Source organism: Fusarium solani (assembly GCF_023522795.1).
Source record: "Fusarium solani strain SB1 chromosome Unknown bctg00000004, whole genome shotgun sequence".
Lineage (NCBI taxonomy): Eukaryota > Fungi > Ascomycota > Sordariomycetes > Hypocreales > Nectriaceae > Fusarium > Fusarium solani.
This window is the reverse complement of record NW_027072152.1, coordinates 3971626-3994687: the sequence shown is the minus strand read 5'-3', so window position 1 is coordinate 3994687 and position 23062 is coordinate 3971626. Positions and strand designations below refer to the sequence as shown.

The window sequence follows — 23062 nt, the reverse complement described above, 5'->3', positions numbered from 1 at the left end:
CTGATTGGCCGCCTTGCTTCTTCCCCGGTAGAGACGGCGTGAGACAGTCTCAGCCACCTCAACAGTCCGACCGAGACACGTCTTCATACTATTGGGACCGGCCTGAGACTTGAGTCGATCAGGCAAGGGGGGCAAATCTCGCATTGTGTCCTTAAATCGTCGGGGATCGTCTTCCGCTCCACAGGATCGGATCGAAGCTCCGCTGAGGGGCCTTTGCGGTTCAAGCATATACGATGGATCGAAAGCTATGGAGTACAAGCCCTGGGGTGACGTATTTAATATGGGGTGAAGAATCTGCTCGATTGATGCTGCTGCAATCCACTCTGGGGCCAAGACTGGTTGACGCCTGTTGCGGTACTCGATTCCTCGAATCCTGAGACACTTGGATGTTTTCTTGGTGGAGGAAAAGTAATATCTTATCCTTGCATGCCCCAATACTCAAATGAGCGAAGCGCGGTGAGTGGTGACTGGGGGTTATCGTGCCCAGCGGAAGATGGATTTCGTCGTCCGAGAGGGAGTTCGCAGAGCCAGACAACAGAGTCTGCGGATCTCGATGTTTTCACATTCTAGCTACCCAAAGTCATGTAATTGCAGAGCACCCCCAAGGTCCATCCTTGGATAATGACCTCACCTGGCTTGCTATTACTGTTGACTTTGTGGTCAGAATGGCAAAGAACTTGTTTTCAACGCTGTCTTGTCTTGACCGTGTCCAGCACCAAACCTCAAAATTGCTCATCACCAGATTCCCGGGATAAATCGCCACGGAACGCGTCTACAGTACTCTGTCCATGCAGCACCATACTTGACCGAACACCTTTTCTCATCCCGGATACATCGATGGATAAGCAGCATGGTCATCCAGATGGCATAGACCCACACCACAGTTCGAGTGCTTCCAACCAGTGCACATGTGCTGAAGCTGAGAAATAGGTCCCCCACGTAGTTGGCGTGTCGTGACCATCCCCACCAGCCACTGCACAGAAGTAGGCTTTTGTGCTGCTTGCCGTCCGAGGTCTTGAATGAGGCTACTATGTACTCGGCGGGTTTGCCCCAGATGTTGCATTGTCCGGAAGAGCGGCGGAGCTTGTCTTTCTGGTGGTTGACGGAGCGGAAGAGAACATAGCCAGCCAGACCAAGGGCAAAGAAGAAAGCGAGATATGGGGTTGGGGCAGATTTCGGATACAGACCCAAGTATTGCCCTTGGATCGTGTATGTAGTTGGTAAGAAACAGAAGCAGCCCCATGCGAGGTAGAATCCGTAGTGGTCGTGGGCAATGTCGATTGTTCGTAGATACCAAGATTCATTGACGAAAAAGTCAACCACGTATATGGTTTGAAGAATCGTGATGAGAATCAGAGAAGGCTCGATGTACTGTTGTGTCTGGTATTGATATGCCATGTTTGAAAAGTCACTGGAGTTTCACACATCAATAACAGCAATGAAGATTCCCGATATGTGCTTACATCAATGTCCAGGCGATCATTCCTGGTCTACCGTTGCTGAAGAGCTTGAGATCAAAACTATCACCAAGTCGCGGGTTCAGCTCGATGCCCATGTAAAAGTCGTATAGTGAAGATCCTGAAGTTTCACGTTAATATTTGCTAAGCCAGAAATAGCAGATGCAATAACGTACCACTGAACTTTCTGTCTTCTGGATGAGTAGGCATTATGTATGCTTTCGCAAAGGCAAACGTAGAAATGGCATATCCAGCCAAGTTCATAGCCCCAATCAAACTGCTCCAGTTTCGAGGTATGAAGCCAGGATCCAATACACCAACCAAGCTGAAGGCAATGTACAGAACATGGGTGATGATCCACGCAGAAAGGCCATTTATCCGATAAGATAGGAGATATCCAGCCGGGGTCAGCTGCCCTTTGTGCGTGTCGCCTGGGAGGTATCGAAACAACAGGGCCTGCAGCCCAACCCAGCATATGACGGCCAGTACTCCCTTGATGGTTAGTCGCGGGCCGTATTGAATGCAGATGCTCCAAAAGCCTTCCTTCATGACCGCCTCTGAAAGAGGGAGAATGACGCGTCATACTGAGCGAGGGTGATGAAGACGCTTATCGAGGTAAGCGGCGCAAGAAAGCACGGCGATGCCGCAATAAAGGAGCGAATCCAGGACCTGCCAAAGCCAGTGCGACCCCAAGCGTTCCCACTGAGCGATGATGCAGACTTCTTTATCGACATGGTAAGTGTTGTTGCAGAGGCCGAGGTTGGCCTACCCTCTGCGTTTCGCATGGTGAGATCTCTCGTATAACCTTGTTTTGCTCTTGCGGCGGATTTATACGCACGCTCAATGGCTGGGCTTATATGCGCTGCGTCATCGACTGGTAGCTAGCTCCCAAGACCTGTGGTAGACGCTTTGGGGACACGGAATGCAACCAGACTAGCTCGTTTGATAGCGCCAATGTCTCCATGGGCCCTGGGATCCGCTCCCCTGAGACTTGCACCGCCAATACGGGTCAATGGTGATCTACCGACCGAAGCCAGGGCGCTGAGGTTCAATCCGTTCAATGGCTAATCGAAATGGCGCCCCGAGGATAGCTCGGCAAAGCCCCGAGACAATATTCGGTCCGCTTCCAAAGCCACGGATGGTGATGGAGTCTCAGCTCGCCGCGATACGGAACAGCACGGCCAGCTGACTTTCACTACAGTGATCTGGGCGAATAACGATGCGTTGAGGGATGAAAAGAAAGAGTCAACTTGTGTGGCTGGCACGTAGTCTGATTAGGCCGGCAGCCCAGTGGGAATAGTCGATCGAACTATTGACTTAGCGCTGACTGTTGTCTCCCAGCTGGAAAGAGCGGCAGCAGTGGCTTGAAGAACAACATGTGCGTCACGTGGCGGCTGCTCTTTGGACTTGGACCATTGTAAGGGGCACGGAGATGCTGAGAATCTGCCGGTTCTATCTACAGATCCTGTCAAACTCCTGAACGCCTAGGCAACGCGGGGATCAGCATGATCGTGGGCCAAGCTCCCAATGGGAGCCGACTTGCGACCTCTGATACTCCCAAAGATGAGCCCTTTCACTTGGCTGAGAACGGCAAGAAGCCACTCCCGGCTGTTTCAACCAGAGGCGTCTTTTCCAACAGGGTGGAACCCGTCAACGTTCAAGTTCGCCATCTTGGCGTTGAACTCACAACAGAGACCGTTTGGTCTAAGCTACCGAGAAGACTCACGTCGAGGTCAGCCCGCCAGCCGCCGAGAGAGATTCTTCGAAATATCGCAGCCGACTTCCAGCCGGGATCACTGACAGCAATCATTGGGGCCAGTGGATCTGGCAAGACGACTCTCTTAGATGCGCTATCCGACAGGCTCGCAAGTCGAGCACGTATAAGCCAGGGAACTACCACCTTCAACGGCCACCCCAGGGTTCACGATGTCAAGCACGCCTATGTCACGCAGCAAGACGTTCTCCTCCCTACTCTCACTATTCGGGAAACCCTGAGATACGCAGCCGACTTACGCCTCCAGTCCTCTGTGGCAGCACTAGAACGTCGTGAATTGGTCGAAAATGTCATCAACGAGCTGGGCTTACAGAATTGCGCCAGCACTCGGATTGGGAACAGTCAGAAGCGAGGATGCTCCGGTGGAGAGAGGCGCCGCGTCAGCATTGGAGTTCAGCTTCTGGCAAATCCGTCCCTTTTGTTCCTGGATGAGCCTACCACTGGCCTTGATGCTGCCAATGCTTTTCAGCTAGTTACGACGCTCCGGGACATGGCTCACAGAGGACGGACGATCATCATGACGATTCACCAGCCTCGATCTGAGATATGGTCTCTACTGGATAATCTTCTTGTCTTGACTATCGGAGGACTCGTCTTTTCTGGCCCCGTCTCTCAGGCTCTCCCCTGGTTCGAGACCAACGGTTTCCACAAGCCCTCGTTTACCAACCCTGCCGATTTCATCATTGACATATCCTCGATCGACTATCGAAGCCCTCAGCTGGAAGAAGAGAGCACTGCTCGCATCAACACCTTGAAGTCAGCCTGGCTGGTCGAGAGCCAGCGTCGTTTCCCCCAACTAGTCGGCGCCGGATGTCCTCTACTCGAGTCCCCCTCACAACGAAACACGAGCCAGCACAGATCTCAGCTCCAGCAACTTCGGGTTTTAACCAAACGGAGCGTCAAGATCACGTACCGAGATCCTCTGGGTATGGTGGCATTCATCATCGAGGCTGTTATCATGGGCCTTGCGGTTGGGTACATGTTCTATGATCTGGGGCGAGACCAAGTTGGCATTCGGTCCCGTCAAGGGTGTTTGTATGTTGCCGCAAGTCTACAAGGCTACCTGGTGCTTATCTTTGAGACATACCGCATGACTCTTGATATGCCAATATTCGATCGAGAGGCATCAGAACGCTGCGTCAGTCCTGTTGCGTTTGTCTTTTCTCGCAGACTTGCCAGGCTATTGACAGAGGACTTGCCCGTTCCCGTCATATTCTCAGTTTTGATTTACTTCATGACCGGGCTTGATCGTCAAGCTGACAAATTTTTTACCTTCTTTGCCATCTCTCTTCTAAACCACTACATCGCCGTTGTTTGCGCGACGACATGCGTGGTTATCAGCAGAAACTTTGCAACGGCCAGTCTCATTGCAAGTCTGATATATACCCTGCAAAGTCTTGCCTCGGGCATGATCGTGCAGATTGAAACCATTCCCATCTACGTTCGATGGACCCGTTGGATCACCTACATGGTATGTGTGCTACTGCTGCTGAAATTCTTCCTATCCTGACCTTGTCAGTTTTATACCTTCAGCGCCTACGTTGGAAACGAGTTCCAAGGCAGCGTCTATGAATGCCCATTCCGAGACGGCCAGTCCGACCCAAGGTGTACCCGCTACCGTGGTGATTTTGTCATCAAGTCACTCAGCTTTCCACAACACTGGACGGGAATTGCCATTGCCTGCATGGCCGCTTTTGTCATCTTCTTTTTGTCCTTTTCCATCGTTGGCCTGAAATATCTCAAACCAACGTCGATTGCAAATGCTCGTGCCCCTGAGCCACAAAGGGAGGCTTCTCTGAGCTTGGAAATGACGGCTGAGCAACCGATTGCCAACGCTAGACGTCTGCCAATCCAACTCGAGCAGTTTTCTCTAACATTGAGGACTAAGAGTCTGAAGAGATTCAAAGCTGGTCCAACCGAGAAGATCATACTCAAACCCATCAACGCGGAGTTTCAACCCAGTGTGCTCAATGTCATTATTGGACCATCTGGTAGCGGGAAGTCTTCTCTCCTCAACGCCATAGGGCGAAGGCTTCACAACTCGGCGAGCATCACGTATCATCAATCAGGAATAATTAAAGTTGATGGAGTAGAAGTGTCTGATCTGACCTTCAAATCTATTTGCTCTTATCTTCGTCAGGACGATGAACTACTCCTGCCTGCTATGACGATTCGAGAGACTCTTCGCTACGCAGCGCTGCTTCGCCTACCGCGGAGCATGAGTGTCCAAGGCAAACACCAACGCGCGGAGGAGGTTGTTCTCAAGTTGGGACTCAAAGGCTGCGCAGATACTCTCATCGGGGACGAATCGTTTCGAGGCATATCTGCGGGAGAGAAACGGAGAGTCTCTCTGGGTATTCAGATCCTAACTGATCCCCAAGTCCTTCTTGTTGATGAGCCTACGTCAGGCCTAGATGCGTTCACAGCCAATTCTATTGTACAGCTCTTACAGAGTCTCGCAGAGGAAGGCCGGACCATCATCATGGCAATTCACCAGCCTCGCTCGGACCTATATGGACTTTTTGGGAACCTCTTACTACTATCTCACGAAGGATCACCTGCATACTGTGGACCGGCAAAAGATATGCTCGATTACCTTCGTGAGTGTGGCCACGACTGTCCATCACAAACCAACCCTGCGGATTTTGCCCTGGATATCGTGACGGACCTTGTTCAGCATGGCTCGACAGAGGACAGGGCTGGAAGCGGCGAGCGAGTACAAAGACTCATTGAACTCTGGAAACAGCGATCTGTCCTTACACAGCGAGAGCTAGTCGAGAGTGACGGTGGGCACAGTCGTGTTCAAGGGACAAGTCAAGACTGTACCGATTCAACCTCGGAGAATCGCCAATCCCTCGAATCTGGAGCTGAGCTCTCCTCATTCGGACGGAATAGGACGCCACTTCATACATCTCTGCCACTCCTGGTCCGTCGAGCCATAACTAACACTTGTCGACAGCCTCAACTGGTACTTGCCCGTATCATGCAATCCAGCGGTGTCGCCATAATCTTCACGCTTTTCTTCGCACATCTTGGCCACGACTATCTGTCTATACAAACACGCCTGGGCCTCTTCCAGCAGTTGGGCGGATTCTACATCATCGGCATGCTCACCAATGTGGCAATCTATCCCAGTGAGCGGGATGTTGCGTACCGAGAAAGCAGCGATGGCGCATACAGCTTGGACTCGTTCCTGGCCTCCTACACGATTGTCGAGCTACCTTTCGAGGTTATCAACGCTCTGTTTTTCGGGATCCTTGCTGTGTTTGCTATTGGGCTCCCTCGAACAGCAGCCACTTACTTCGTTGCCTCCCTGGCTTGTTTCAGTGGGCTATCATGTGGGGAGAGTCTAGGCATCATGTTCAATACGCTTTTCTCGCACACGGGGTTCGCCATCAACTTGATGGGTGTCATCTTGGCTTTGGCCAATAGCATGGCTGGAATATTGTCACTAGACATGCCGTCATTGTTTGAATATCTGAATTACCTATCCCCCATACGGTATCAGGTGCGTGGTGTGGCCTACTACTCGATGCGAGGCTTGTCATTCGACTGTAACTTTGACAACGACACTTGTCCGATAGCAACTGGTGAGCAAGCTCTGAGGCTGTACAAATTCGACGAGCATCCCCTTGTGGGCGTGGTCGGGATGGGGGCTTGTGTTGTTGTGTACCGGTTACTTGCCTGGGCGTTGTTGGTCGTGGTTAGAAGAAGGGCTACAGGTTGAAATAGATACCCGAAGGATGGAGAATACAGACCAGTAATGATGATCTATGCTGCCCCATATTGGTATTGAAGGGAATACAACCAGAAATTCAATCAAGCAGCCACGTCTAGATCCTTTCTCCTCCAACCAATCGGTCATACCTATATGATCTTAAACGTCGTAGCCTCTCCCTGAAAGATCTCCTTCGCCCATTCCACCGCTCCAGCCTCATTTGCTTGCTCCCACGCCTCATCCGACACCTCGTCCACACTCTCATCTGAAACCGACTCGTCGTGACTGACCCAGCCGCCACTCCACCACGAACGACGCCGCCTCATGATACGGTACCCTGGGATATACCCGACCCTCCGAAATTCCTTGCTCGTGTCAGCCGACAGTCCTGCGACCAGCAGCAAGCCAAAGGGCCCATTGCCATCTGCGCCACAGACCAAGAAGTAAGGGCGTGCAAACTTCTTGCCGAGGCCGTGTACATCCCATAGAATCGCCAGCTCATCATCTGGGCCTAGGAATACCCTTGGATTGCCCCACACGCTGTCCGACAATTCCACCTCGACGAGATGACCCCTGACAAGCAATGTGGGGGGTCTTCTTCGCCTGTAATGACATCCAAGATGGCCAGATCAGAGTCTTTAGCTAATCGCTTGGTATCGTAGGCAGCTTCTCCCGTGAGCGATGCCCAAGACCACGTCGGTGCACCTCCATCCACAATCCTATTACTGGGCCTTCCAGATCGAGGTATGTGCCACATCAGGTCAGCTTTGATGCTGTTTCGCCAGAGACCAAAGACGTATTCATCATCGCTTCTCAGCTTACCAGCCGCGCTCGCCAGTCCTTCGATGGCAGGCAGTCTGTCTGTTGAGAAGGTGAGGTCAAGCTGCGTATATGCCGGTACAATGTCCGACCTCCAGCTGGCCTGAACCTTAGAGGCATCGATGTTCTGGGGGTACAAGAAATGTTTGATGACGCTCGTAGTGCGAAGTGTCCGCAGAGAAGTGGCTGAGCATTCACACTCACAGACGGACCTGCACTCCCAAGCCATCTCGTTGCGGGAGAAGTGCAGGGTCCGCGGTGATAGTAGCCGTTCTTGGAACACCCAGCCCCTGGTCGATAACTTGCTCCGGCCCTTGCCGCCTTTGGTGGTCCAGGTGTGGAATGGGAGCTCCTCTGCCAGGAATCCCCGTGTTCGTATATGAAGGACGCCTTCCTCCAGGTCCTGTGTTTTGAACGGTATGTTAAACCTGGGTGTGGCATCGCGTGATGGAGGATCAAGGAAACCAGATGTGCTGTCAGGCGCAGCATCTGCAAATATGGTGACGTGGGCATTTGCATAGACTTGGGACATTCTGGAAGCCTCGTGTTGCCAGTCCTCGGCGGAGTCTTGAATAATACAGAGCGAATCTATCCAAAGATAAGGAATTCCAAGCACCCTTGCGACCTTGATGGCGTCGACAAAAGTCTTTGGAAGATCGGCCGGCAGGGAAGTGGTATAGTCCTCAACATTAGAGGTGGTGGTCTTGGTTGGAGTGCTTCCTCCCCAGCAGTGACTGAGAGCCGCATAGTATGCTTGCTGGTCAGGTTCAGCTATCACTAGACGGGGAGGAATTTCGTCATCCCCAACTGCTATGACACGAGTTGGGAGCACCGGAACGGTAGCCTTGGTGCAGTTTGCGTGTTTTCCCTCTGCCTTAACGCACATGTCAAGCCACTCACGAGCCAATGCGACACAGCTTGAAGACAGGCCATATTCTGGGATATGAAAACCTCGACCAATTAGATCCCACGGGGCCGGGACATCACCTATACATTTGATCAGTTGTTATCGCCTTGGGACAACGGGGTAATGCGTAGATATCTTACCTTCTAGGGTGTATAGCTGGAGAGTCTTTTCGGTGACTTCATGTGCAACAGGATCAGGGTAAAGATGCACGACCATGGGCCCAGGGTGCTTTGGCGGTTTGTGTTCAATGAGTATTGATTCGTACAGAACATGAGGCTTAGGCGTTTCCTGCTTCAAAGCCGCAGACACAGCTCTCCACAAAAGCGCGCAAGCAGCACAAGCACGAGTCTCGATTGCAGACTTTCGAAGGTCAGAAAGCGCAAGTTTTAAGCCTTTGTCTGCGTATTCCTCTCCAAGGGCCAGCGAATGGCAGGTTGTGCAAGGAGTTGCCGTTGATAGCCCTGCCATTGTGTTGGGGATCGTGTTGATGTGGGAGACGCGTTATGTGTTGATGGATGCTCTTCGCTACTCGTAACCTGGCGTACAGCTCATCCCAGGATAAGGATTGAGTAGTTCAAAGGGCTAGAAGTGCCCGGTTGGCTCCCTGGTTTCTCAGCGTTGAGTCTCGTTCTTGGGTTGAAGTTTCCAAGCGAAGCGGGGTTCAAAGCTGAACATCTGAAGCATCCGGAGAACCCCTGACATCCTTGCATGAACCAATCATAGCGGGTGAGGAACTCCACAAATGCCAGCCCTAATTACAATCCTTGAACCTCGTTGCTTTGCAGTCACGCGCGACTGTGCCGATGACAGTTGCTTCAGCAGTAGTGTGGCTGCAGCCATACCAACCAATCCATGGCCTGTATTTCAAGACATTGGCTTGTCTGCCACTCGTACCTAACATGGCCTCACTTCCTTCATAAAAACCTTCAATGACCATAAACAGAGGCAGAGTGAGCATCACAAAGAGACAACAAGTGAAGGCCAGATTGAAATGTTCCCGGCCGTGTAGAAGCCAGAGTAATAACATCAATTAACAATTACTCATTAAATCTTTCCTCCATAAAAGTGTAAGAATACAGTAAACGGCGATAGCAGGTGACCCGAAAAGTTGTCAATCTACATCTCAGCCCTTAGACTACATCAAGAAAGCGCTTAAAGGAGGCGGAAGACAGCGACAGCAATGCCGGCGGCGGCAAGGAAGCTGGAAACAGAAGCAGAGTTGCCCTGGGGAATGTTAGTTGTTGTATACTTGAGTTGCTAGATGAGACACTTACCATGTTGACAGAGACGACAGTGGGCGCGGGCTCCTCCTCAGTCTCATCGCCACCCGCAGGCTGGCTGGGGGCAGAGCCAGAGGGCTGGGCGGGAACCTGGGAGGGAACGTGGACCTCAGTCTCGTGGGACTCGCCGTTTCCAGCGGGCTTGGTGGGTTGAGGCTGCTCGGGGTTCTGAGTGGTGTGCTTGGTGACGACGGTGATGGCGGTCGAGTTGCAGCCGTGGCAAGTCCAGGGGCCGGTGGGCTGGACGGGCTTGGTGGTGGGCTTCTCCTCGCCCTCGGTGACGGGGCAGATAGTGGTGGAGACGGCAACGGTCTTAGTGGTGACACTGCCGACGGGGCACTTGGTCACTTCGGGAGGGCACTGGGTGACGGTGTGGACCTCGGTGGCGTAGACGGTGCTGGTGGTGAACTTCTGGGTGACGGGGCAGACAGTGGTGGAAATAGCGATGGTCTCGGTGGTGACGCTGCCGACGGGGCACTTGGTCACCTCAGGGGGGCAGCTGGTGATGGTGTAGGTCTCGGTGGCATAGAAGGTGCTGGTGGTCAGCTCAGTGGGCTCAGGGCCGGTGGTCTCGGCGGCAGAGGTCTCGCCCTCGGTCTCGGAAGCGGAGGTCTCCTCAGTACCAGTGGTCTCAGCACCAGTGGTCTCAGCACCGGAAGTCTCCTCGGCAGTAGTCTCAGCAGAGGAGGTCTCGGCGTCGATGGAGGTCTCAGCAGAGGTCTCGGCATCGGTCTCAGTAGGAGTCACCTCGGGCTCAGTGGTAGTGGTGTCGACTCCAGGGCCCTGGCTGGTGGTGGTGGCGGGGCTCTACATCATATATCAGCATTCAAACTCCCTCATACAAGACCATGCTCAACTTACGGTAGGCTGGGTCAGTGGGGGGACGGTGATGGTGTAGCCGAGCTCTATATATCCAGTTAGCTTTACTGGTTGGCAGTCAGACTGAGCTTCTATCAATCTTACCAAGGCAGAGGTCGACACCAAAGGCGATGGCGTTGTTGGCAGTAGCCTCGTCAGGGCAGTCGGAGCGAGCGCACTGGATGAAGTAGTTCTGCATGCTGGACATGTCACAGAAGCAGTAGTACATGTCGGGAAGAGTGCAGTCCAGAGGAGGATGCTCAGTGATGACGTTGGTGAAGCAGTCGACCTGTTGAGAAGCTGCGTTAGCTATTTGCTCATCTGTGTAGTCCCCCAGGCGGAGAGGAGAGCCGGAGTGATGCGTACCGCGCAGAGAGGGAACTGGGCAGCGGCCACAGAGGCCAGGGACAGGAAGGTGAAGGTCTTCATGATGGTCGATTGCTCGGAATTATTGAAACGAGAGAAGCAAAGTAGGCTTAGCGAGTGACTAAAGATGAAGCGTTGGCGACGAGGAGAACAGTCTCTACAAGTCGAGGAAGAGGCCTGCCCTTATACTGCTCACTCGAGTTCAGCTGAAAGGGCCTCATCGCTTTGATCCGATATCCCCCCATCCATCCAAAGAACCCCCTGGTAAGACCCCCATCCTCACTTGTTGGTCCGAGTCACCGAAAACTCATGGCATGGCCGGGCTCGTCTCCACAAATGGTTAATAGCGTGCGTGACAATTTGACGCACCTTGCTCGATCCGTCCAGCCATCCGCCACGACCCCTGACATCTTTTTTATCTGATCATCTGATAATCTGATCCGATGCCCCGCGCATCGCCATCCATTGGCTGCTCCGAGATCAAGCCAGGGTCGAGCGCCCCAAAAGCCTCGTGTAAGAAATTGATCCGTTCAAGCTTGCCCGCTTGGCATGCAGAAGCTGATGTGGAGAGGCCTTGTTTTTCACTCACCGGCACCGGAGTGATAACGACTTTTCTGCACCTGCGCAGCTGGGCCGTTCTGCGTAGGGCCTCGGCATCCCCTGCGGCGTCCCAGGAACGGCTCAACGGTTGGACGATCGCGGCAGGCCCCTGGAGAGTGCACTGGCTGATGACATGGCTCAAAGAGGAAACTCGTTTGTTGCCGAGATTGTCACCCTCTGATGCTCGTAATGAAGAGTTTTGCGAGGTCACTTGTTGATGAATGATATGATTCAACCTTGAGACGTTAGAGGGGAGTCTGGCAGTCACAGCAGGAAGATAGACATGAAAATATTGACAACTTTCAACTTGACGTCAATGCGCCGCCGTTGCCGCAAGCTGCTTTTGCAGCATCGCGAGATAAGATGGAACTACTGATCGCTTGAGAACTTTTATCAGCGTGACAGGCCACCCACCAGAACAAGCGAGTGGGTTGGACGCAGGGGAGATCTCTTTTGGATTGGCTCCCTCGACCAGGGTGGCTTCTGCCAGCTCGCAAGGAGGGTGGCAAACGTTGGCTTTAAACTTGTTTAGCTTTGCCCGAGGATCCGAGGCCCCTCTTTTTGCGGATCTGGAGACTCAGACATGATGTTGTGTTCCTGCAGAAGGCTCAAGAACCATTCACAGCTACCCGGGACGCTCGGATGGAAATGATCAAGACTCATCGAGTTTAAGTTTGTTAAATTAAAGAAAAACGTCGAACCGCCTGCATCACGGCTGAGTCCACTCCTGACATGTTTGCTCAAAATAGTTACACAGACGGCATATCTCCGTATGCTGCCATAGAGTCCATCATCTAGGCGACCTTCTCCCAATATCCCTCACATGCCAAGTTCACCATGTGCTTCAACCCAACCCAACGTATGATGTTACATAGACATCCCAGTGATGGTGCACAGACGCTCAAATGCTGTCACCTCTAATGATCCATCTCGCTTCCCCAGCTGTACGAGCTTGGCTCTTGTCATTGTCTTTATGACAGCTGAGGAGGGTGAGCCTCGAGAAACTCTTCAAGTGTGGAGAGCTTGCCCCGGGCGTTCTCAGCAGCCCACGCGACCAGGCTCTCGGAATCGGGACCAAAGTAGCCAAATTCTTCGTAGTACTGGAATGCCTCGACAAAGATCTCAGTCATGATGGGAACTTGCTTTGCGAATTCATCCGGTGTGATCTGCTCGTATACGACCTTTTGACCCGTCACCTTAGACATGGTCGCGGCAAGCTCCTCAAGGCTGTACAGTCTCGTGGCGGCCGACAGCGTCTTGCCTTGGAACTTTTCCGGCTCAGCCAAGACGGCTCCCACGAATTTGCCCGAGTCTCCGACGGCGTCGATCAAAGGGAGTCTAGTCTGGGGGGACATGTGGGTGGAAACCACCCAGGTCCCATCGGGAGCTTGCCGGGGGGCCCAGAAGGGCTGAGAATGAAAGTTCTCCATAAATGATCCTGGGCGATAAAAGGCGCTCTTTACGGGAAGACTGCGAATGTACTGCTCCGCTTTTGCCTTGGCGTCAAAGGGTGCGATCTTGGTGTATTTGCCGCCAGAGATCTCTGTGACGGATGGTAGAGTGCTGAAGATGATGTATTGGACGCCCTTTTCAACTGCAACATCGGCAATTCTTTTGGCACTGTTGTATTCAACATTGAAGGCGTCAGGCCCGAAAGCCGGCGTGGTCATGGCAAAGACGGTGTGCACACCCGCCAAGGCGGTCTCAAGCGACGCTAGGTCAAAAGCATCGCCCTGGACGACCTCGACCCTCTCGTCGAGCTCCTTGGCCTTGGCCGAGTTGACATCTCGGGTGATGGCACGGACTTTGTATTTTTGAGAGAGTTCTTGGTCGTTGAGCACGTAGTTGATGACTGAGCCGCCCTGTTGGCCAGTAGCGCCAAACACTGCAAGGATCTTGGACATTTTGGTGGTGTCGTAGGGTAAATGACGCAAGAGGATGAAAGGGTTGATTGTTTACGAAGAGCTCTCTACAACTCTCATGGCCGTTATTTAAGAGGTTGAATACACATGGTTCGTCTGACAAATGAATAACGTTATTATAACGTTATTAAGGAGGCTTATTTGTAATCCTCGTCGTCTTTCGTCCGTCCTCCGTCCGCATGGATAATCATTGCAGGATATGGACACTAGCGGGCGCGATAATCAATATTCAACTCACTTTTGTGATGATTAATCCTGCGAGTGGCAAGGTCAGCTCAGTCTAGTCTCACTGCATGGCAATGGATCCATTAGTTTAATGAATCACAGTTTCCATCTCTTTTTGGTGATTCAAGTTATTCTGAATTGGGAATTGCCCTTGTCGTAGAAACAAAGACTCAGATGCTACGGCACAACAACTCAAACTGTCAATCCAGAATCGAAGACTCTGGAAAAGCGCATTTAGCTCGTACCTGACTAGACATACTCGTGGGTTGAAGGCTCAAGACAACTGTAGGCACGACTTCGTCTCTTTGCGGTGGCTGTAGCTAGTAGAGTCTTTAGTTTTATGCGTGTCCTGCCATATTAGGGACAGAGTTAACTTGGTATATTATGAGGAGCCTTGCTGGTCTCGGGCTGTCGTACTTCATTATTATTTGCTGATTTTATCACACCCAAAGCGGGGATCAAAATATCATAATCGAAGTCTCAGTAATTCCAACAATGAAGGCTTTATACTCAAAGCCAAGGGGCTCAATGCACGCAAATCCGTAAGGTTTTATGCCTCATCTGTATTTCATTATAGATAGGACGACGGTGCTATAATAACGACCAATGCATATTATTATTCAAGATCAATCGTTCTCTCCGTAATTGCCAGTGGATTAAGCCTTGTAATAGATTCAATGAACCCGATTCTTCTGAACTCCTCAAACTGGCCCCTCCGTTTCCCGGTTGCCTCTAAAATTAATGCACATTCTGATGGATAGCCACTCTGCTCAGGGGTGTGAGTCCCGTCCCCAATCAGCAGGCATGGGTGGTTCTGCAAACTGATATCCCTCGCGACCGTCGTATCCAGATATGCGCGAGTCGGATCGCGTAGACCATCGGTTGAACTATCTGCCTTTAAAACATTGTCTATAACATCGTGATCCGGATTAGCTCTGAGCCCAATATCGGTGGCGAGGTTAAACTCTATAAAACTGCCGTGTAACCTCAGCTTTGCCCCCGACACTTGCCCTGATGTGTCCGCGCCGTTGTTTTTCAATTTCCAGCTCTTTACTTGAATCTCTGAATCTATCAAGGGGAGGAATGTCACACGTTTTCCCACCGTTGCCCAGGACCATGAAGGTAGAGTATGAACCTTTTGGAAACTCTGGGAGAACGGTTCGGTTACCATCCAACACAAGTCTTGTGGTATAGAGTTCTCCCAAAGCCCTGCAATGTAATTCTCGCCGATGCGGTGTTTCATACTCTCGGCAATGCCGGACAACGCAGATAGCCTATCCGAAGGGTAGGAAAACAGAGTTCCGGCGTAGCCCTCAATGAACGAGCGCCAGCTAGCCTGGATGTTGGAGTCGTCACCTTGGATATATCTCAAGGTAGATATGAACTTGTGATCCCTTCCCCAGACACGCATTACTTTCTCCGTGTGGAGTCCGCTTGGGTCTGCCTCTGTTGCTCGTAGCCGATGGCATTCCCATAGAACACAATGCGGCGTGAAATGTAGGATCCTGGTGGATAGGTATCGCTCCTGAGTTGCCCAAACTCTCTGAAGCAATGGGCTGTATTCTATCTCTTTGTTCCATTCGGGGGCCGTTAGTCGAACCGCAACCTCATTGACGTTTCCATCAGATGATATCTCTTGGTAAACCAAGGGCTCTTTTGGCACTAACAGCCCTGGCCGTGGGAGAAACAATCCCTGGTCAGATGAGCTAGCACCTGTCGCGGCAAGGGTCAAGACAGAGTTTCGATAGTAGTGACCAAAGCGTGCCGCTTCGTGACGCCAATCCTCCTTGTGAGCTTTGTCTCTGGGACCTTTCGCCTGTAAGATGCAAAGGGCATCGACCCATAAGTACTTGATGCCCATCGCCCGAGTGAAGATAATGGCGTCCTGAATCGTCCTGGGTAGCTTGGGCCAAGGGAGCATCCCCATCATGTCTTGGAGGTTTGACTTGGTGGTCTTTGGAAAATCGGTTACAGGGCCCCAGGCATAACTCAGGGTCAAGTACTCAATGCCATTTCCATCATTTTCTGAGGTAATATGCAACCTTGCCGGTTGCCCTTTCTCATCGTTTCCCACGTCGATGAGCCTGGTAGGTATGATCTTTTCCGATTCATGGCCGCCGATGGCTGTGAAATTGGCGCATGTGTCATGGTCTTTGCAACAGATGTCGAGCCAGTTTTTCGCATGTTCGACGATAGCTGCAATACCTTGATCGGAATAGATGCTCTGCTCCGCATGTTCGGTGGACAGGAGGTGGCTTATTGGTTCGGGGGATCCCATCTCAAATGCTCCAGGTAGGGGTAAGCGAGAATACTCCCTTCCAAGCAACAAGTGCGCCCTCGAATTATTTTCGAGGCCAACCAGCATCATGGGCTTGCTATAAGCGGTCACGTGGGCGACTTCGCTATAAACTTTGGGTCTGATTTTGCTCATTTGGCGGAGAAAGTCCTGGTGGAAGTTGCTGACTTCCAATATGACCCGGTGCTCATCGCTGAGTAGCAAGGCGTTACTCCACTGATACAGGCAATACTGACGGGCAATTTGGCAAAGGTAACAGCCAGAATTCGCAGATGAGTTTAGTGAAGAAAAATTCGGTGCGAGGAGGTGTTCAGATGGAGCATCGTATATGGTGGCTTGGAGATAGGCCGAAAGAAATGACTGGCATGTAGAACATATCGGTCCTGACGCGTAGAACATAGCGAGGGCTTAAAGGGGGGTAAAGGAGGCCTCTGCTTGAGATAAATAAGTGAGATTACGAGTCATGGCTTTTGTCTGCTTATATACTTGTGGTGTTGGTTGGAGATGTGCCTGAGGCACCAGCTGCACGTTGACTCAACTTGCAGCCTGTTAGGAATCCCGAATTTGTAAAAGTTCGATTATATTATTTGTTTTGTCTAATCTAGTCTGGCAACAGGGATCCGCTTTGTGTGGCCTTTTGCCGCGTTCTAGTGGTGATAATCGACGTTTTTCAGGTCTGTGTTGGCCTCAAAGGTGAGATCAGAAATCTGAGATTTGATCGCACTCCCACCAGGCGCCACGACAGCCAAGTGATTCGTTACTCTGTAGCCGGTAAAGTACTGAGGCCCATATCACATAATCTTTAACCAAATCTGAGATTGGGGTGATGAAAAGGGTAGGCAAATACGACGTTCAAGCGAACTAGGAACACAGTTAGTCACGCCTCTGCCGCAAAAGCGAAATAATCAGTTTCCTAGCGATGGTCTCTACTAAGCTGAAATGTCAGAAATCACGGATAGACGGCGATTTCCTATTCCTTGAACAAAAACTGGCTTCTCAGCTCTTCTGAGATCCTTCTGCCAGGCAATTTAAGTGAGCGCAGTGATGAGCACACTTACTCCTATGTTCCACACCAATGCCTTTCCACACGATATTACCGGCCCGTAACTGAGATCGTATCGGGCAGATAAGTGCACAACTTTATAACCCATAGGGGAAACAGCACATTCCGAGCATACGTATACGCTCAGAGCCTGACGTCTCATCTCTATTCAGCGGTCCAGTCCAGCTACGATAGTCTTGCCGCTCTTATCCCGCTATCTCATCCGGGTAGTCTCACCAGGCTGCACTATCATGCTGCCCAGTAATAACATACTTACAGTCTACAGCTAACTAGGGAGTCGCACTCTGGTGTCTACACATTGGCTTGATAGCAAGATATAAGTAGTGAGAGACAAAACATCTTTCTAACTTAACTCGACGAGCGACATGAGTGTTTACGGTGTTTTACAGCATTGGGTTTTGATGCTGCTGTGTGTCTCTTCCTGTGGTCTTTGATCATGTGTATGACGGATGCGTTAGTGAAAAAGAAGAAGAGCGACATGAGTCATCCTGCAATTGTAGACCTGTGAAAGGGGCTCGGAAACCCTTCCAGAGGTGAGAAGAGAGAAGCACGCGAAGCACATTCAGAATAAATAATAAACAGGGGAGCTATAATTTCATGTGGTGAACTTAGTATGATTGTATGGGTATTTGTGTTTGTTTCTACATCCTCATTAATCATCGAACCACTTCACATTGGGTCGATTATAGAGGTGTCACTGCATGCAGTTCTCGTTCTCAATAGATGTAACACTATTTAATCAACCGGTGAGAAGTGAATCTCATTCATGATTGAAACCAGATACCAAGATACCCGAGTTAAACTTGCTGTTGAGCTGTCAACATGTTCGTCAATCTTGATACAAATAAACATTTAGGTTAGCAGTCAACAAGCGAAAGCATAGGCGAGCTGCACAAAAGCATAAGGCACAGGCCATCACTACCCTTGAATAAAGCCGAAACAACTACCGAGGCACATTTTACGAGATGAAATTCTTGTGAAAAGCATTGACCAGCCATAACCTCGGTCAGATGACGGTCCGCCAAGTGTTTACCCACGGTGATGAGTTGGGCATGAGTTGGATGATGAGACGAGGTGCTATGAAACTGATCAACGTAGAAGGTGTTCCCGAGAGGTATCCGCACGAGGTGCATTAGTTTCCAGAATGAGAAGGTGGGAAGAGAGAAAGCAATTAGTTAAGGTGCGTTGGACACACGGGCGACCAGATCAAGCAGGGTGATCAAATTGTTTGGTAGAGCTTGAATGTAACATAGCATGACCCTGAAAATCAGATGTAAGGAACAAAAATACACGTCGTTCGACCCGTGGGCGGGTAAGCTTCTCTTTTTTTGCGGATACCCCGTCTCACAGTGGCACCAGCTTCAAGATTTGCGCGCTTGATCTCTGTCATTTTCATAAGCATACGACAGAAAGACAAGATAAAGGGCGCCGATCCCGGAAGACATGAGCGGGTCCGAGATGAAACGAGGAACAAAGAGTCTCTCTTTGTCTAATCCAGGGCCTCGGGTTCGTCCGTGGAAGCATGGAAGAGCACTAGAAGGCGACGTGGAAGCAGCCAAACCCCTGATTTCCCTGACGTCAAAAGCGAGCCTCTTCTCCACTAAAAGCGGCTCCAACGTCGCCTCTCAGGACCACGTGTGGGTTTCTGCTATGTAAGAGAGCCTCACGCCGAGACTTTTGTCTCCATCTTTCTACGTAAAAGAAACTCTTGAAGAAGGCGCGCCAGTTGAGAATTAAGCCGAGAAAGCTCCACATTGTCAGGAAGGTAAACAGCTGATTCTTGGCTGAGGATGAGTGTTTGTTCAGTTCAGTTCTTTTTAACAGAATTTTTTTCTATCGCGTCTTGCTCAAGAACTCCGGTCTGCGCCGCCGAGTCTGTCTCCAAACTTGAACCGGACTCGGCGGACGGCTCCGGCGCCACCGGCCAACACACGGAGGTAACGGCCGTGCATTCCTTAGCCAAGGCTGCAGGATCATTTCAGGCAGGTCAACCTCACCAACGGAACGGCTCTCCACTTTTCGGTGCTCCATCCCGGCGGGTATGCCGGCATCACCGATGTCCAATCGGCCACGGTCCATTCATCGTCAGCGGCCAAGCAAAGCCCCTCGTCTAACTGGCAATTTCGCCTCCGGATCACCCTTTTTTGCATCTTGGCTGCTCAAGCTTCTCCCTCAAGGGACCTGCAATCTCAACACCTCGACCCCAGGATTTCACTCGTCGTAGATGACATTGGAGAATTGCAACTCATCACGTAATTGACACAACATGGAACCTCCAGACTCGCCGTCCCCCACGGGGTTGGGCTCGAAGAGGGAAAAGACGACAGCCACGCCTCCGCAGACGACCCCTCTTCCCACCAGACTACTTTGTCTTTGGTCTCAAATGACCTGATAGCCCAAACTCCGTAATGTCAGTGCCTCCATTGGGTGGCCGACTTCCCAAGAAGGCTGCTTGTTCGCCTGGGGTTCCTGGAGGACACTATGAACTCCTTCCCACAACCCCATTCTCCCACCCGAGTCTCCATCGGACCATCGCGGCCATGTGTGCAGGCATCAAAGCTTCTTACCCGCCCAAAGACCTGCTCCGATCGGAGCTCTTTCGCCTGGGGTATATGACTTTCCAGAAAAAAAAGGGTATATAAATGGAGACCCTTACTCCGCTCATAGAATCTGGTCCACCCGCTAGCCCATCGGACTTGATTTCTTCTCATATTTTCTCCCTCTCCTCCCATTTCTACCTTGCCTTGTGCATAAGTACTTTCTTTTCATCCCAAAGGACCGCATGTTGAGAGGGTAGACTTCAACATCTCCTCCCAAGGCCCCATCCCAGACCTCCTCAGCCCCAGCCGGAACAACACCAATACATCCGCGGTAATGGGTCTCATGAAATTTTCCAAAAAGTCGGCCGAACCGGCTGCGGCGGACGATCAGATTCACGAATCGAGCGCCTCAGACAATGACCAGGTCAAGACTGCCGCCGACTTCCAAGAGGTGCCAGCCGGCGCCGTTGAAAAGGGAAACATCTTCGAACAAGGCGGCAAGAATTACAGAACGCTTGGCCGCTGGGATACCATCCTCATCCTTTTCACAAACCAGCTCGGTCTCGGTATCCTATCTCTCCCGTCAACCATCAAGACCCTGGGCGTCATCCCCGGAATCATCGCCATCATCGGCATCGGCTTCCTCTCATGGTATTCTGCCTTTGAGCTCTTGCAGTTCTATAGCAAGCACCCCAACGTTGTCAGCATCGTCGAGATGACCCGGATCGTCGGAGGTCCTTGGTTCGAGTCTATTGCCGGCGTTGTCATGATGATTCAGGTTGTTTTCATCGTTGCGTCGGCAGTCGTCACTCTATCAGTCGCCCTCAACACGCTCAGTAACCACGGAACTTGCACAGTTGTATTTATTCTGGTTTCTTGCATCTGCTGCTACCTCTTATCTATTCCTCGAACTATGAAGTTCGTCTCCAAGGCCGGTATTCCCAACGCTGTCAGCGTTGTTGGTGCTTGCATGGTCGTCTTGATTAGCCTGGCAGTATCAGGCCCCAACAACAAGCCAGATGATTGGTCCAGGGACATTGTTGTTGTTGGCCATCCTTCCTTCCGTGATGGTCTCAACGCTTGCCTGCGGGTCGTCTTTTCATATGCCGGTACTTTCACCTTTGTCAGCTATATGGCCGAGATGAAGGACCCTGCTCGCGACTTTGGCTTCTCCTTGGCTGTCCTAGAAATCGGCAGCACCGTCTTCTACGTCATCATGGCAGTTGTCTTGTACTGCCTCAGCGCCGAACTCACAACTTCCCCAGTTCTCAGTGCCGCTGCGACTGTTCCGGCCAAGGTTGCGTATGGAATTGTCCTGCCAGCCGTCATTGCTACAGCCATCTCCATCGGCCACACTGGTTGCAAGTATCTCTATGTCGCCGCACTCCGGAAGATGAACGCTCTCAACCAAGTCACCGACAACAGTGTGAAGTCCTGGACCACCTGGGTTATCTCTGTCAGCGCGTTCTGGGTCCTCATCTTCACCATCTCAAACGTCATCCCCATCTTCGACTCCATCCTCTCCATCACCTCCGCCACGACGATCCCGTGGTTTACATATGGCTTTGCAGCCATCTTCTGGTTCTACAGCAACTGGGATGTCAAGTTCTCCAATTGGAGAAAAATTTCCCTCTCCATTGTCAATGTCCTTATTATCTGCGCTACCCTCTTCCTCAATGCAGGTGGATTGTGGGCAGCCATCACAGAGTTGATGGACTTGTTTGATAAGGGAGACGGAATTGGAGGAGTCTTTTCTTGCGGAAACAATGCGATTTTTTAGATTAATAGCCTTGGAGCACAATTTCAATACTTTTATCCCTTCCATTCATCTGATCATCTGAGTGCAACCTTGAAGCTGTCTATACGCGTTCACGTATACAAAGACCATGCCTCTCAATCGTTTCCGTGGCCATAATTTTCCTTTCTCCGCCTATGAGGAACAATCACCAGTTGGTCAATGTCCATTTGTGCTACAAGTTGATTCGTTTTCGAAAAGCCCATCATCGTAGTACATCGTCTGAACAAGCGCATTCATATGGGCTTGTATGTATAACACCCAGTCTAAACACCGTAGCTTTGTTGCTTTTTTCTTTGGTATAGCTTAACCTTACTACACGCCTTAGGTGCCTACTTAACTTTTCAATATAGTGTTTACTACACCAGGTCAAATGTTGCGCACGCGGGTCCTTCACGTAGATAGCTAGGATTGGGGGAGCTGCTTCTACATATAAAATGTTAGTCGGAGAAATGACAGGAGCGGCGCTCTTAAGCTTACCGCCGTATTAGATGCATATTCTGAGATCCATCTTTGTTTATGGCAGGTAGGTAGGTAGCAAGCTCCTCTATTTAGGTTCCGCATAAACTTGACGAAGTACTACCTTTTAACCATTTGCATACCTAAGCAGGCATTGAATCATTTAGTCAAATAAGTCTCCTGCTATACAAGTTCCTACTTGCATGATTTTCTAACGCTCTCGATAATCAAGTCTATCCAGTTGTGGCTGTGCCCATTATCGATGGATCTGGCACTTCTGGCCAAAGGAGTATAACGGCCACAGCCGCAAGGAAAGTGGTAGTTAAAGCATAACGTTAAACGCGCTGAAATCAGATCGTAAAATACTATCACGTCTTACTTGTCGTTCTTAATTTTGTTCAACCTAATTCTACTCATGTTGTCACCTCGAGCACTCTATTGTTCATAGAGCGGGTACAAGGAGGGCAACATAGTTACACTAACCCCATCAGTCGCTGCATTTTCTAACTAATCATTCCGTCAAAACCAGCACGGCTCTGTGCTTCAGACGGTGGGGTGTTAGTGCTGGTCAAGATAAGTGATGGCTATACAAGGCTACCAGTAGCTCGCTCTCAGTCATTAAGCACGCCGCTGAGGTTTAGTCCGGAAAGAATGCGTTAAATTGCAATTCAAGACGTATCTAGCTGAGGTCGCATCTCACGGCTTCATCGGTGCTCTCTTCCTTAATAAAACTTGCTCAAGTGCCCAGGTAGTGAGGGCAGATCACAAATCAAGGCCCCATAGCAATTACAGCCCAGCAAGTGACCTCATGAATGATGACGAATCGCTAACCAGTACGGGAATAGAGTCACCCAGTGGCCTGGGGAAGTTCAGCTGGCTCAGCTCGTGAAGAAATATCCGCAGCACGTCGGTCCGGCCGTGCGAATCTCTTAGGCGAGCGCCACAAGCGGAAAAAGACCACGGCCTAGATGTGGACTCCGTCA

General features: G+C 51.0%; 7 protein-coding genes across 7 annotated transcripts; 2 read left to right on the top strand and 5 right to left on the bottom strand.

Annotated features, from left to right (window-relative positions):
• Positions 1-735: 735 nt before the first annotated feature.
• On the bottom strand, positions 736-2242 carry MRS44_008384 (uncharacterized protein; the record flags this gene model as incomplete). Its single annotated transcript, XM_065620891.1, has 4 exons — positions 736-1411; positions 1464-1578; positions 1634-1782; positions 2043-2242. The coding sequence occupies 4 exons, from the start codon at positions 2240-2242 to the stop codon at positions 736-738; spliced, it is 1140 nt and encodes a 379-aa protein (XP_065476963.1).
• Positions 2243-2962: 720 nt separating this feature from the next.
• On the top strand, positions 2963-6958 carry MRS44_008383 (uncharacterized protein; the record flags this gene model as incomplete). The annotated part of the gene is made up of 2 exons (XM_046283489.2): positions 2963-4702; positions 4751-6958. 2 exons carry the CDS (start codon positions 2963-2965, stop codon positions 6956-6958), a joined length of 3948 nt encoding a protein of 1315 aa, XP_046133590.2.
• A 140-nt stretch (positions 6959-7098) lies between these two features.
• Positions 7099-9143, bottom strand: MRS44_008382 (uncharacterized protein; the record flags this gene model as incomplete). The annotated part of the gene is made up of 3 exons (XM_065620890.1): positions 7099-7471; positions 7528-8755; positions 8816-9143. The coding sequence occupies 3 exons, from the start codon at positions 9141-9143 to the stop codon at positions 7099-7101; spliced, it is 1929 nt and encodes a 642-aa protein (XP_065476962.1).
• A 684-nt stretch (positions 9144-9827) lies between these two features.
• MRS44_008381 (uncharacterized protein) lies at positions 9828-11242 on the bottom strand (the record flags this gene model as incomplete). Its single annotated transcript, XM_046275848.2, has 5 exons — positions 9828-9899; positions 9950-10762; positions 10817-10860; positions 10919-11102; positions 11180-11242. 5 exons carry the CDS (start codon positions 11240-11242, stop codon positions 9828-9830), a joined length of 1176 nt encoding a protein of 391 aa, XP_046133592.1.
• Positions 11243-12750: 1508 nt separating this feature from the next.
• On the bottom strand, positions 12751-13683 carry MRS44_008380 (uncharacterized protein; the record flags this gene model as incomplete). Its single annotated transcript, XM_046275849.2, has 1 exon — positions 12751-13683. One exon carries the CDS (start codon positions 13681-13683, stop codon positions 12751-12753), a length of 933 nt encoding a protein of 310 aa, XP_046133593.2.
• Positions 13684-14542: 859 nt separating this feature from the next.
• On the bottom strand, positions 14543-16291 carry MRS44_008379 (uncharacterized protein; the record flags this gene model as incomplete). The annotated part of the gene is made up of 1 exon (XM_046273728.2): positions 14543-16291. The coding sequence occupies one exon, from the start codon at positions 16289-16291 to the stop codon at positions 14543-14545; it is 1749 nt and encodes a 582-aa protein (XP_046133594.2).
• Positions 16292-20159: 3868 nt separating this feature from the next.
• Positions 20160-21605, top strand: MRS44_008378 (uncharacterized protein; the record flags this gene model as incomplete). The annotated part of the gene is made up of 1 exon (XM_046269042.2): positions 20160-21605. One exon carries the CDS (start codon positions 20160-20162, stop codon positions 21603-21605), a length of 1446 nt encoding a protein of 481 aa, XP_046133595.1.
• Positions 21606-23062: the final 1457 nt, after the last annotated feature.